Below are 13,386 nucleotides of genomic sequence, written 5' to 3'. Positions count from 1 at the left end.
TTGCTTGCTAGTGTAGCAAGACTGACAATTCATGGCACAACCCACTTAACTAGAGACGAAACTGTAGTCTTGCCTGTATCGCAAGGTATGAGTATCACAAGGGGTGTGCAAGTGCCAACCTGACCAGATCCAACCTGATTTTAGAGGTTAGTGGATTGGGTTGCAATTTTTTTAAAAAAAATTTATTATTTTATATTGAATTGAGTTGGCTTCGAGTCATAGGATTCATAAATATGCTTAGTTGAATTCAAATCAACTTTATTTAATATATAATTAAAAATAAGTTGGATTCAAGTTACACCTTGGTGTAACTCTAAGCAATATTATACCATCTAATATTTTTTAATTAAATGTGATAAATTCACCGCTTGATTACATTATCTTCATATATTCTCCATACTTACAAAATTTAAAGATGATCAAAGATCTATAGCTATGTTAATTAATTGTTTAAATTCAAATTTTTATAGTTTAAAATAATGCATAAAAAATGAGTTTATGGATTGAAAATTGGCATACATGTTAGTAACATATAAAACGTGTAATTCAACGGTTGAATTTTTAAAATATGAATTCAATAATTAGTTATTGGGTGATGTAACATTGCTTAGAGTTACACCATAGGTAACTTGAACCTAATCCCTTAAAAATATATTATACAATTTTGTTATTTACTTTTTTTTAATCGTTTTTCTTAAATAAAACCCAAACCATTCTCCTTTTCAATCTTCTTCTTATCTTATGTTACTCACTCCCACTCATATTTTGAGTCCTAAATAAAATTTAAACCTTAAGGTTTTTTTTTCCTATAATTTGTATTGATTTGGTGTTATGCTCAAGATTATTTGATTATAATTTTACTCTAATAGACCAAATTCGATCTGTGAGTTGGGCTGAGTTAGACTTTTGTTTTTAACCCACCATGATAAGTTGGGTTGAAAAAAAGTCCAAAACCTCTCAACTGGACCCAATCCATGTACACCCAATGACAACAAGATATCATCAGTCCATCTTCCAATGTGAACGAACCAGTCCATCTTCCAGGCAGAAACCCCTCGGCCTAACAATTCTCGAATTTCGGCACTTAATGCACCGAAATGAAAAACAATATCTCACTGAATCGAGATTACAGAGTGTTGTCCCATCTATTCAGAACGAACTTTGAATCATTTTTGTGTAGCTTAGAAATGTATAAGCATGACTCTGGTCATAGTGTATTACCTATTTTAATGTCAAACAAAGATTAAAAAGAAAGAGTAAAAAACCAACGCAACATAAAATGCATGTACTGCTTCTCTATGTATACCATAAAGTGTGAAATTTTAATTGCTAGCGGAGTCTCTTTAATTCGATACTTTTATGTTGCCGAATTGCTCAACCTTTTTGGTTGTTTCCTTTACTGAATAACAAGCAATTCCGATATATTTGACCAAAAAGACTAAGCGGAATCTCTTTAATTTGATACTTACATTGCCGAACTGCTCAAGCTTTTTGCTTGTTAGTTCGGTGATTCCTTTACTGAATAACAAGCAATTCCGATACCTGACACCTGTGACCAATATTTTACCCAAAAGACCTGTTTTTAGTCCTTAAGCCTTTGGTCACGGTTTTTGACAGGTCTAGTGAACCCAATCACATTTTGATTGACATAAAGTGAACAGCAATCACCTGGAATTGTTTCACTTGTGAAGCCCTCAATGGCGAGTACAAACTCCTCCTCATCCCAACCACGTCGACGGGCTCGCCGTCATACAACTGATGCTGAAATGGTAAACGAGCAAATGAACCAAGAAAGAGAAGGGGAGATTGAAATGGAGAAGGAGCTAGAGAAAGAAATTGCAGCTGGGGGAGAACGGAAATTAAAAACGGCAGACAAGTCTTCGAAGATCAGTATTGAATCTACTGGTGTTTCTAGAACGGCTCAAAACATGAACCCTGATTTGTACATGGCTGCAAAGCGTGGGGACATTGATTTCATCAAACAGCTGAAAGCTGAGGATATGGAACGTCCTATTACCTTCCAGGAAACTCCCAAATCAAATACAATTCTTCATATTGCTGCAAGCTCAGGTCACTATCAGCTTGTGGAAGCGATCTGTCAAAGCCACTATGAACTTGAGCTGAAAATTAACTCTGCTGGTGATCTTCCTCTCCATGTAGCTACAAGTGGTGGGCATTTGGATTTGGTAAAAAAAATGGTCGGTACTGAGTTACCAAAGGTGAAGAATAATGAGGGGAATACTCCCCTTCACTTGGCCTTGATAAACAAATACAAAGTGGATTTTAACTTGGTTTTGAAAAGTAAGTACAGTGAGATGGCTGATTTCTTGGTTGAGCAAGAACCAAAAGTGTCATATTATCTGAATAAGGAACACAAATCTCCTCTATATATGGCAGCCGAAGCAGGGGATGTAAAACTAGTAAAGCTCATGATTGAAAAAGCAAATATAAGTCAGATGCCATTTGAGGAAGTCCAATTAATTGCTCACGCTGCCATCACTGGGAAGAACATAGGTAAGTTTACTAGTGAGCTAGTTCACTGTGTTTCAATTTCAATTTATGCTTATGGAGGAAACTAACAAAGTATATTGGATTTGGATGAACACGTTTCTCATTTTTTATTATAATCAAGGTTGATAGTTAAAGGTTTTCCCATTTTTTCAGTGAATGATATTTCTTGTTTATGTACTAGGTGTATTGGAGAGCGTTTTGAGCAGACATCCAGAACTGATCAAAGAGAAAGACAACAAAGGGGTGACACCTCTTTCCTATGCTGCATCCATAGGATACCTTGAAGGTGTTCGCTACTTGTTAAACAAATCTACATATTGCAAATATGAAAGTGACCAGAATGGTTATTTTCCAATTCACACAGCATCCAGTAAAGGACATATCAAGGTAATTCAAGAGTTTCTCAGGCAATGTCCAGATTCTGTTGAGTTGCTCAACCATCAAGGTCGAAATATTTTGCATGTAGCTGCTATGAATGGGAAAGCCAAAGTGGTAAACTATATCCTTAAAAAGCCTGAGTTGGAAATGCTCATCAATGAAAAAGACAAGGATGGAAACACCTCTTTACATTTGGCCTCCAAGACTAAGCATCCTAAGGTCGTGAGCATTCTGACATGGGACAAAAGGGTTGAATTAAAGTTGTTGAACAACGAAGGCAAGACAGCTCTAGACGTTGCAGGAAAGTACAGCGGGAAGGTGCCCTCATTTAGAGAGGTATGTGATTCTTGAAAGTCTGATAAAATTGCGTGCAGATCTTGTGGCGCCACTTGAGTTAAATCCCTAATTCCTAAAAGCAAACTCTGTTTTTGATAACTTTAGAGATATAAGCCCAAGTCCCTAGAATATTATAAATAGTCTAAGATTTAGTGTACTAAGATTTAGGTAAAGTAATCTTAATCCTATTTATAGTAAGCTTATTTATAGGAGTATGAGTAGAGTTACTCCAAGACTAGTCTATGGTTGGTCTAAAGGGTGTTAGTATGTATATATATCCCAATGGGCTTCAAGTTAACATATAGCCAATCAAGGGCTTTTTGTTATGTATGTAAATTGTTAGGTCCAACGTTTACTATATATATAAATTTTGTTAGGCTGAACCATATTAATTTCTCTCTCTTTGTCCCTCTCAGTCTTCACTTATCAAGTTAGGCTAGGGATTTTGGTGGTGCAATGTTGTATTTCGTGTTCTTCAAATTTGGTGGGGTGATATAAAAGGAAAAGCAATTGAATATTCGAATGATAAATGTCATGTTAATTGATTTCTTGGATTTGTTTATTTTAAGGAAGAGTGAGTGATTTACATGGCAGATAAGGTTGGATTTTCAATAAGCTAAGAGTAATATTATACACATAAAAAAGTTCACAATAGTCAATCAATTCAAGTCGGGTTAGTGGGGTGAGAAATTTCCCCACCCGACATGTAACTCAAAACCTAATCTTTAAAATAGTTTGCGCCCATCATCCACTTGACCCATCTTATGAAATTGTCCGTTGTCCTTCTGTTTAGACCGGGTTGGAAGGGTGGGCCGCGTCTCCCGAGTCTATGAGCAATCTTGATTTCGGTGTGTTTCGGCTCTCTCTTTTTCTTTCTTCTCTCTCTCTCAACCCAACATATTAACTTCAATTCTAACAAATATAAGGTAGAATGATACCATTGATTTCGGTGTGTTTCAGCTCTCTCTTTTTCTTTCTTCTCTCTCTCTCTTTCAACCCAACGTATTAACTTCAATTCTAACAAATATAATGTAGAATGATACTATTGATGTTAAGTTACTAATTCAAATGGTGACCACAAGAGCTATGTAGTGGGGATAATTGTTCGGTGTGATCAACAATATGGTTATGGAAAAATGTTATTTATTTACCATGCAGCAATTGACATGGCTAGCCTTGAGATACGCCGGCGTCTCACATGCTCCTAGTCCAAGCACTACAAGGGAGAACGCCGTCAAGGAGAACTCACAATGCTCAAAGCCACGGGAAGCACCCAACATGGACAATTACAAGGATAGGGTCAACACTCTATTGTTGGTTGCAACACTTGTGGCCACTGTAACCTTTGCTGCAGGTTTCACTGTGCCAGGCGGCAACGATGACTCTGATCCACACAAAGGCATGGCAAAATTCCTACGACACCACTTGTTCCAAGCATTCATTATCAGCAACACCATAGCTATGTATAGTTCTGTTACTGTTGTTGTTGCACTCATCTGGGCACAATTAGGTGATCTTAACTTGGTTATTGCTTCCCTTAAATTTGCCGTGCCAATATTGGGACTAGCTCTTATTATGGTCTCCTCAGCATTCATGACTGGTAGTTATTTAATGGTGAGAGGCCTCCACTGGCTTGCTTCTATCGTTTTGATCATTGGATCATTCTTCCTCCTTATCCTCGCGTTACTATTTTTGCCACTATGTTTGCCAAGTTCCTTACCACATCCCATTTTTCGCTACATTGTCTACTACCCATTTTGCCTTTTGGTAATAGTTACTAGGAGTAACACTAATGATGGGGAAGAAAAATAATCTCCTTTATTTATGCATGTTGTATTGTATATTGTGTGCTATATATTGCTCAACTCTGGTCATTTAATAGGGTGTGTATTGTTACTAATGTTTTATAAAGGACTCCCACTGTACTATTAATAATTCTGTATTGATTCTTATGAAAGCTTCTATTCTATTAATATTTGACGAGTGAAATTTTTATGTTCGGATTGTTTTTGAATTTAGAAGTTGGTTTGGATCAAAGTCACTATTAATTCTTATATTTATTTCACTTGCTATTAATTTCTCATTCTTAATGCAATAAGGATCGTTTTTGCAATGGGAAAGTATTATGATCCATATGGGCCATATTTAAATATATCATCAATTCATCATATAAATTTCTCAAAAAAAAATCATCATATAAATCCTTGGTCTCGATCTCCAAAATTCAACCTATAATTTGTGTTGCCTCAGCAAAATAAAATCTTCAAACAGTTGCGAATAAAAGGATTTTGCAAGTGGACTTATTGAATTGAAACATTAGGTAGAATTAAGAATTGCATGAGAGAATAAAATATAAATATTCGACACATTAGAAAAACAAACAAATTAAGCTGCAAGTGCAAGACTTGAATCAAACATACATAAATGTGCAAAAATGAACTCAAACATAAAAATGGCTTAGACAACGAGAACCAAAAAACTAATTTGATTTTTCATTTTCATAGAGGGAGAATGAATTTGGGTGTCCATCAATGAAAATTTTTAGCTAAGAGAAATTGCTTCAAATTATTATTTTACTTGTTGTCAATTTAAGTTTTTTTTTTTTGGTTGTTATTGTTGTAGAAGAAAAGTTTTTTCATTGCCAAAGAAATAATTGACATTGCTTGTCAAAAGAGTAATATTATATTTCTTGCTCACTCATTGTCGGATCTATTAAGGGGCAAAGGGGGCCATGCCCTCCCAAAGATTTTAAAAAATCTCCTATATATTTTGTATTTCAGATCTTAATGGTGAAATTGCTCAAGGATTAGAGTTCCATCACCATGGCCCCCCCAAAGTTGAAAATATTTCTGATGAGTCTTAGACCTTCATCTATAATGACCCACTAGAGTGTAATGAAAGAGGAAGAAGCCAAAGCCATCAGTTCAGTTCTTAGTTAGATTCTGATCCTGGTTCAAACAATGACCACAGCGGCTACTTAACGGTAATATGTCAAATGGTGCTGTTTTTTAATTTAAAGACAAACAGCATCGTCTGGTTAAGTAGCACGACGTCGTCTGTTTTAGATGAGTTTTATGTTTTCTGCTGAGACCAACACGACGTCGTTCCGAGGTTCATTCCTCAACTCTGTTTTCTGGTTATCAAGACTACCAAAACCTCCATGGTTGTGCTGCTGACGTGTTGAACCACTCCAGATAACTTCAAACTGATCTAGATAGATTTTGTAACAAACTTGATATTTATATAATCTGTTAGGAAAGTTAGTTACAGATTGTTATTGGGATTAGACCCACGTGATCATTTGTAGAACTCTATAAAAAGAGTCTTAATGTACATTTTACCATTATGCTTGGAATGCAAATAATTTTAGAGAATTCTATTCAATACAGTTCTCTAAGTTTTCATATCTCTCTCTCTCTCTCTCTCTCTCTCTCTCTCTATGTTAAGATTTGAGCTTTTCTTCCAAGCTTTCATTTTTTCTTTCATGGTATTAGATCCAATTTCCATGGCTTCCACTGCCTCTACCATAGCTTCCTCATCAAGCACTAGCTCACCTTCCATATTTCATACTCAATCTTTACAATCTCCATTACTGCTCCTCTCAAACGTGTCAAACCTGATGTCAATCAAGCTTGATTATACAAATTAAAGGAATAGATAGTACAGAGTATATGTTGGGTTGAAAAACCACCCCAAGTGAGGCGTGTCCTGCTTTGTATTAATACTAAAATATTATAGACAAACTCCCCTAAATTGTAGAGAATATAATTACAGCAGATTTACATTTATAGAGAATTAGCTAGAATCAAGGGATGTGCTACGGAGGAGAGAATCAAGGGAGTGATATTGGTTGACTTATGTTTTGCAAGTATTTAAATTTGAATTGGATTCTTTTATGGCAATATGTTTGGACTCTTGGCTGGCAGTATTTGACTCTGAAGTAAACACATCAGCCTTATGATTATCACAAATTACATTCCATAGAGGCATCAACTTGTCACCATTCTTGAAGCTTATTCACTATTTGATCATATCGATGGCACTATGCCTCAACCATGTCAATTTCTCCTTGACAATCAAGGACTTTCTACTGTGTGGTAGTTGATATCACAAGCTCGAGAGAGGTTTGGAATACTTGAGAACAAAGATTCACCTCGATTTTAAGAGCCAATATTCTCAATCTGCAGTTGGAATTGCAAAGCATGAAGAAAGGAAGTGACACTATGAATGTGTTCTTGCAGGAGATCAAGATTGCAAGAGACAACCTTCTTGCAGTAGGAGTTGTAGTTGATAATGAATAAATTCTCTGCATTGTTCTTCGAGGCTTGCCCAAGGAGTTCGCACACTTCTGCTTAGCTATACATACAAGAAGTTATCCAATCACTTATGAGCAACTCTCCATTATGTTGCAAAGTGAAGAACCAGCAATGACGAAGAATTTTGTGACTATCCCTCAATCTTGAGCTATGTTTGCTGCTAACTCAAGGCCAAATGGAAGTAATACCTAGAGTCAAGGTTCTGGAAGAGGAAGGGGTTGAAATGGCTCCAACAAAGGAAGAGGTGGTGGCAGATAACAATAATAGTGGTGGTTCTTCTCATCAGAATTACTCTCCACATCAAAATCAAACTAACTCACAGTTTGGAAATCAATCCATAAGAACTGATTCTAATCGTCCTTTGTGCTAGATTTGTGGGAAAACTGGTCACCTTGCACTAGATTGCTATCACAGGAGGGATTTTTCTTATTAGGGAAAAAATCCTCCAACTATACTTGCAGCTATGGCAACTACATCTAATGCTACTATCACCAACAACCAAGATCCCATGGTTAGTTGATTCAGGTACGTCAGACTATCTCACAACCAACTTGAACAAGTCACTGTGGGGAATGGTTAAGCACTTCCAATCAACAATATAGGTAACTCCTCTATCTACACCAAATACCACAAGTTTATTCTTAGAAATGTCTTATATGCCCCTAGGATTGCTATGAATTTGTTGTCTGCGCACAAATTTTGGTCACACAACAATTATTCTTGTCACTTTGATGCTAATGAGCTCAAAATTCAGGATATTCTTACGGGGAGACTCCTCTACAGGGGCTTGAGTGAAAATGGTGTCTATCCTTTCTACTCAAAACTTGAATCCAAGCTTCCTTCATTCACTCATCCTCCAATCATTTCTGCATAATCTGGCTTTTCGTCCATCTTTACATAGTATACTCCACATTCATCTTTCAACATTAATAGGTCAAATAAATAGTTGCTATGGCACCATAAACTAGGTTATCCTAGTGATAATAGTTTACATTAAGCAATCTCAGTTCTTGAACATTCTAATGTATTCAAGTGTACTTCTTCTGTTACTTCACATTGTAAGCACTACCTTAGTGGCAAGATGCATCAACTTCCCTTTGTAAAATCAAATTTTCAATCTAAATCACCTCTTGAACTCATTCATTGTGATGTGTGGGGTTCTACTTCTGCTATTTCTGTTAATGACTTCAAATAATATCTTGTCTTTGTTGATGACTATACTAGATTTGTATGTGTTTATACTTAAGCTCAAGTCAGATGTCTTTAATGTCTTCAAAATTCTCAAAGCCACAGTAGAAAATCAATCCAATCAAAAAATTAAGATATTTAGGTCAAATTGTGATGGGGAGTTTTCTTCAAAAGCCTTTGCTGAGTTTTGTTCCTCACAAGCCATCATTCATCAGTTTTCTTGCCCACACACACCTCAACAAAATGGTGTTGCTAAGAGGAGACACAAGCATATCGTTGAGTGCTCACTTACAATGTTATTACTCTCCAAACTTCCCCTCTCTTACTAGTCTTATGCAGTTGCAACTGCAACTCACATTATTAATAGACTTCCCACACCTAATATGCATAATAAGTCACCTAATCTGCACCAGGTCCTCTATTACTTTCAGCCTCAACTGACTCAGATTGGGCCAGTGATCCATATGATAAATGATCCACAACAGGCTATTTAGTTTATTTAAGGTATAGTCCTATTACCTGTAGTGCCAAAAAGTAGCCGACTGTCTCTCAATCTTCCACATAATCTGAATATCGAGCTCTTGCCTCCAATGTTGCAAAACTCTGTTTTCATCAATTGTTGAAAGATTTGGGCCTTTTTCTTTCCAATCAACCCAAACTTTGGCGTGACAATGTTTCTATATTAGCAATTGCTTCCAAACTTGTTTTGACGCCAAAACGAAGCACATTGAAGTCGATTACCATTTCATTCAAGATCAAGTTCTTCATATGGATCTTCAAGTTAAATACATTGCCACTGATGATCAACTGGCAGATGTATTCACTAAAAGCCTTCCCACTGCTTGTTTCCTATTTCTGCAAGCCAAAATCATGTTGCCTATCTCCCCCATGATTTTGAGGGGGGATGAAAGAGGAAAAAGCTAAAGCCATTTGTCCAGTTCTTAGTCAGATTCTGATCCTGGTTCAAAAAATGAGCACAACGGCTACTTAACGTTAATATATCAAACGGTGCCATTTTCATTTAAAGACAAACGACTTCATTTGGTTAAGTAGCATGACGTCGTTCTTTTTTAGAAAAGTTTTATGTTTTTTGCTAAGACCAACACGACATCGTTCCAAGCTTCCTTCCTCAACCTGACGTGTTTCTGCTGACGTGTTGAACCAATCCAGATAACTTCAAACTAATCCAGATTGATTTTGTAACAAGCTTGATATTTATGTAATGTGTTAGGAAAGTTAGTTACAGATTGTTATTGGGATTAGACCCATGTGATCAATTGTAGAACTCTATAAAAAGAGTCTTAATATACATTTTATCATTATGCTTGGAATGCAAATAATTCTAGAGAATTCTAGAGAATTCTATTCAATTCTCTGAGTTTTCATCTCTCTCTCTCTCTCTCTCTCTCTCTCTCTCTCTCTCTCTCTCTCTATATATATATATATGTGTGTGTGTGTGTGTGTGTGTGTGTGTGTGTGTGTGTGTGTGTGTGTTGAGATTTGAGCTTTTCTTCCAATTCTACATATACTAAGATTTGTGTATATTTTACTTTAAAAAAATATTAGATCATGTACTTAGCTATTGTATTTTAATATTTTAGGTTGTATTTTTTATTTTAACTTAAACCATAATAATTTCATGTAATTTTTTGTTATCACTTTTTAAATTATATTCCATAATGCAGTTTCATCTAATGTTGGAATTTTCATATTTTTCAATAATTGATTAGTTTGGCACAAAAATTTAAATCTTAAATTGGACATATGGAACAAAATTAGACCTCAATTGAAATCCAATTTAGACCTCAATTAGATTTTCTCTTAACTTTGGATATATATATATATATATATATATATATGTATGACTCACATTTTTATCTTAATCCCTAGATTTTCAATCAATTAAAATATAAAAATAAAATAAACACGATTAAAAAAATGTCTTTTAAACTTCAATGGTGTTGTAGCACCATTATGGCCATGGTCCTCCCAAATTTTTTAAAAATCTTTTGCATACATTATTACATTAATTAAAAAGAATATTATACATATGAAGTAGCAAAATAGCTAGTTTTCAAAAATAACAACCAAATCAGAAGATTCTGATATCCAATTCAGCACTATTATATGTATGGGGTAAAGAATAAAATTCTAATCATTTATTCATGATCATGTGGCCTGAAAACATTTGGCTGGGGCCCAGAACCTATGTCAGGATTTGAAAATTTACTGTAAATCACCCTCAGCTTGCTTTCAGCGGCAGCAGCCATGTGACAGTCAGCTTAGCACAATTCCTATGACAAAGAAATCCTACTCAAATTAGTACCTTTTTTAGGCAGAACAAATTAGTACATCAAGTAAGCTCATCAAACAAGAAATGAGAGTATTGTGGAACAAAAAGAGATTACATTAACTCTTCTTCAGAGTAGCCTGCCCTGTATGATGCTTTAAGGTTTCACTCCAAAAGGGCCTCTTGTCAAGGGTACATCATGTAGCATAGATAGCTGCAGCCGCAATCATGGACGGGCAATACAAAATTATTGTTGGATAATGCATAAGACCAATCTTAGACCAGAAAGAATACTATCTACATAACTAGGCCAAGTAAAAACAGAAAAGAAGGCAATTAGTTTATGCTTACTCTTTTCAAAAGAAGTGGAAAGTGGTTCTGTTTGTAAAATACAATAAACATAGTACCTCTCCTCTTTATCTAGTGAAACAGAAGCTTTGATAAATCGAACGAGAAAAACATATGCCGTAGGAACTGTTAAGTACCACTCCAACTTCCCCAAAATTGCTTTCTCCATGACGAGTATCTGCTCTCTTGTATAAGCATAGTCTGACAGGCAAATAAAGTCATTAACTTGCACATTCCATACCCCACATCAGGTCCAAAATCAGATTTAAATCAATGTCATTAACCTGTATATTCCATAACATAAACAATTTTTCAACATAGTGATTACAAACGAGAGAGAACACTACCTGTGGAGCCCATATTTCTTCGTACTTGCAAGCTATAAGCATTGAGGCAATGCCAACTAATTGAAGTTCTCTCCTTGAAACAAATGTCCAGGAAAGATATCTATCAACTATATTTATGGTAAGGTAGAGGGTTTCAGGCATTAATTCAAATTTGCTATGAACTTCAGTTAACCAGTCTATCAGAATTGATCTCATCCGTACATTAATTTCAGGTTGAGTCCATATAAATATATTCTATTGTTGGTGGTTTTAATTTGCTAATCTCACCACATTTCTGCTTCTTTTTGCTTTCTATAAATTCTTGATTGGCTATTGCTAGCGCTTTTCTACACCTAGAAAGAGTTTATACTCTCAACAATATCTACAGAGAGTTAAGAAAGATCAATGAGAACAGTGAAGTCAAGATTAACTACTTCACTAGCCGGATCATTATGTAGGGAATTACCATGAAATTCCCAGCATGAGAGAAAAAAAAAATAGAGAAAACACATGTCAAAGAAAAAAATAATCACACGCACAAGACAGAATTTACATGGTTCGACAATTTGCCTATGTGTGGGAGTTGCAGGGATTTCATCAAGGAAAAAATACAAAGTGCGGCTACAGTTTTTCTCTCTCTCAAAAAAACCAAGAATAGAAAACCTTAATCACCAAAAAAATGTTTTTCTATATCCTGTGCACAGGATTCACAATGGGCTACAAAAAGAGTTAATTTTTTTTCCCAAACAACTCTATAGATCAATCCAAACGACCATCGATCAACCTAAACAATCATAGTTCACACAGATCATCAATTTCCTAACTCGAAATCCTAGTTTCGTGCCTTCCTAGATAGAATATTAATTGCTACGGCGAGAGGCTAAAGCCCCCGTTTCATGGACTAAGCCTCAGAAAATCTTCCATTAAAAATCATGCAACATTATTCAGATTGGATCTAATCGTCAACCGAATCAAACACAACTAGACTCCACAAAAAGCCCAACACATTATGACCTGCTTCAGCACAAGGAAATTGACAGAGAAAGATGTGGACAAGATTCAATAACAATGAGTTGGATGTTTCACCAACTACCAAGCAACAATTTTGTCTTCTTGCAAAAGAGACAAAAGACCCCAAATGCGTGTTTTGTGCGCGTGAAAAGGAAGACCCTCAGGTGTGCACTTAGGATGAAGCTGTGAGTCCATTCAATTTGTTCGGAGGAGGAAGTATGCACCCTTAACAGGGTATACTTCCCTGTCGAGAGAAGGAAAAAAGAAAAGGATAAGAATTTGACTCCTGGATGATCTCTGACCCTCCTATCGATACAGCTGGGTTAAAGGCACTAATCCTTTCGAGAAAGCCCGCACCCCCATCAATCAAGACAGCTTGGTTTGGATACAACTGATTGCGTCCACGTTTTGGTTTTGGGCATTTCATTTTTTTTTTTTTTTTTTCTTTTTGCTGTTGTACGAGTCAAGGGACAAATTTTACTGTTCATAAACAGTAGCTGCATAATGTTGACTTTTCAGTTACTTTTCATCACATCAGTGAGTCCTACGGTACTATTCACACATTTAAAAGTTATTTTGTTACAATGTTTTCAGTTTTCAGCTATATCCAAATGGACCTTTAGTATCATATAAGAATTAAGGAAAAAATAATACAAACCAACAAACACACACCAAAAAAAAA

At 35.7% G+C, this 13,386-nt stretch overlaps 2 protein-coding genes across 2 annotated transcripts in view; one reads left to right on the top strand and one right to left on the bottom strand.

Moving 5' to 3' along the window:
- LOC142607967 (G2/mitotic-specific cyclin S13-7-like) overlaps positions 1-13,386 on the bottom strand; it is a 35,059-nt gene that overhangs the window by 20,468 nt on the left and 1,205 nt on the right. The gene's annotated exons all lie outside the window — the stretch shown is intronic.
- Positions 1,623-5,218, top strand: LOC142607966 (protein ACCELERATED CELL DEATH 6-like). The gene is made up of 3 exons (XM_075779657.1): positions 1,623-2,514; positions 2,693-3,225; positions 4,384-5,218. The coding sequence occupies exons 1-3, from the start codon at positions 1,698-1,700 to the stop codon at positions 5,035-5,037; spliced, it is 2,004 nt and encodes a 667-aa protein (XP_075635772.1). The 5' UTR covers positions 1,623-1,697; the 3' UTR covers positions 5,038-5,218.

The sequence above is a fragment of the Castanea sativa genome, chromosome 8, assembly GCF_040712315.1.
Source record: "Castanea sativa cultivar Marrone di Chiusa Pesio chromosome 8, ASM4071231v1".
Classification (NCBI taxonomy): domain Eukaryota; kingdom Viridiplantae; phylum Streptophyta; class Magnoliopsida; order Fagales; family Fagaceae; genus Castanea; species Castanea sativa.
Note: the sequence above shows the minus strand (reverse complement) of the source record. Positions and strands in the feature narration are given on the sequence as shown.

What these genes read in the sequence shown, in the direction of transcription:
- LOC142607966 (XM_075779657.1), top strand. Translation starts at nt 1,698, where the DNA reads ATGGCGAGTACAAACTCCTCCTCATCCCAACCACGTCGACGGGCTCGC. An exon ending in CATCACTGGGAAGAACATAG is followed by an intron (nt 2,515 to 2,692) that starts GTAAGTTTACTA and finishes TTTATGTACTAG; the next exon opens with GTGTATTGGAGAGCGTTTTG. An exon ending in AGGTGCCCTCATTTAGAGAG is followed by an intron (nt 3,226 to 4,383) that starts GTATGTGATTCT and finishes TTTACCATGCAG; the next exon opens with CAATTGACATGGCTAGCCTT.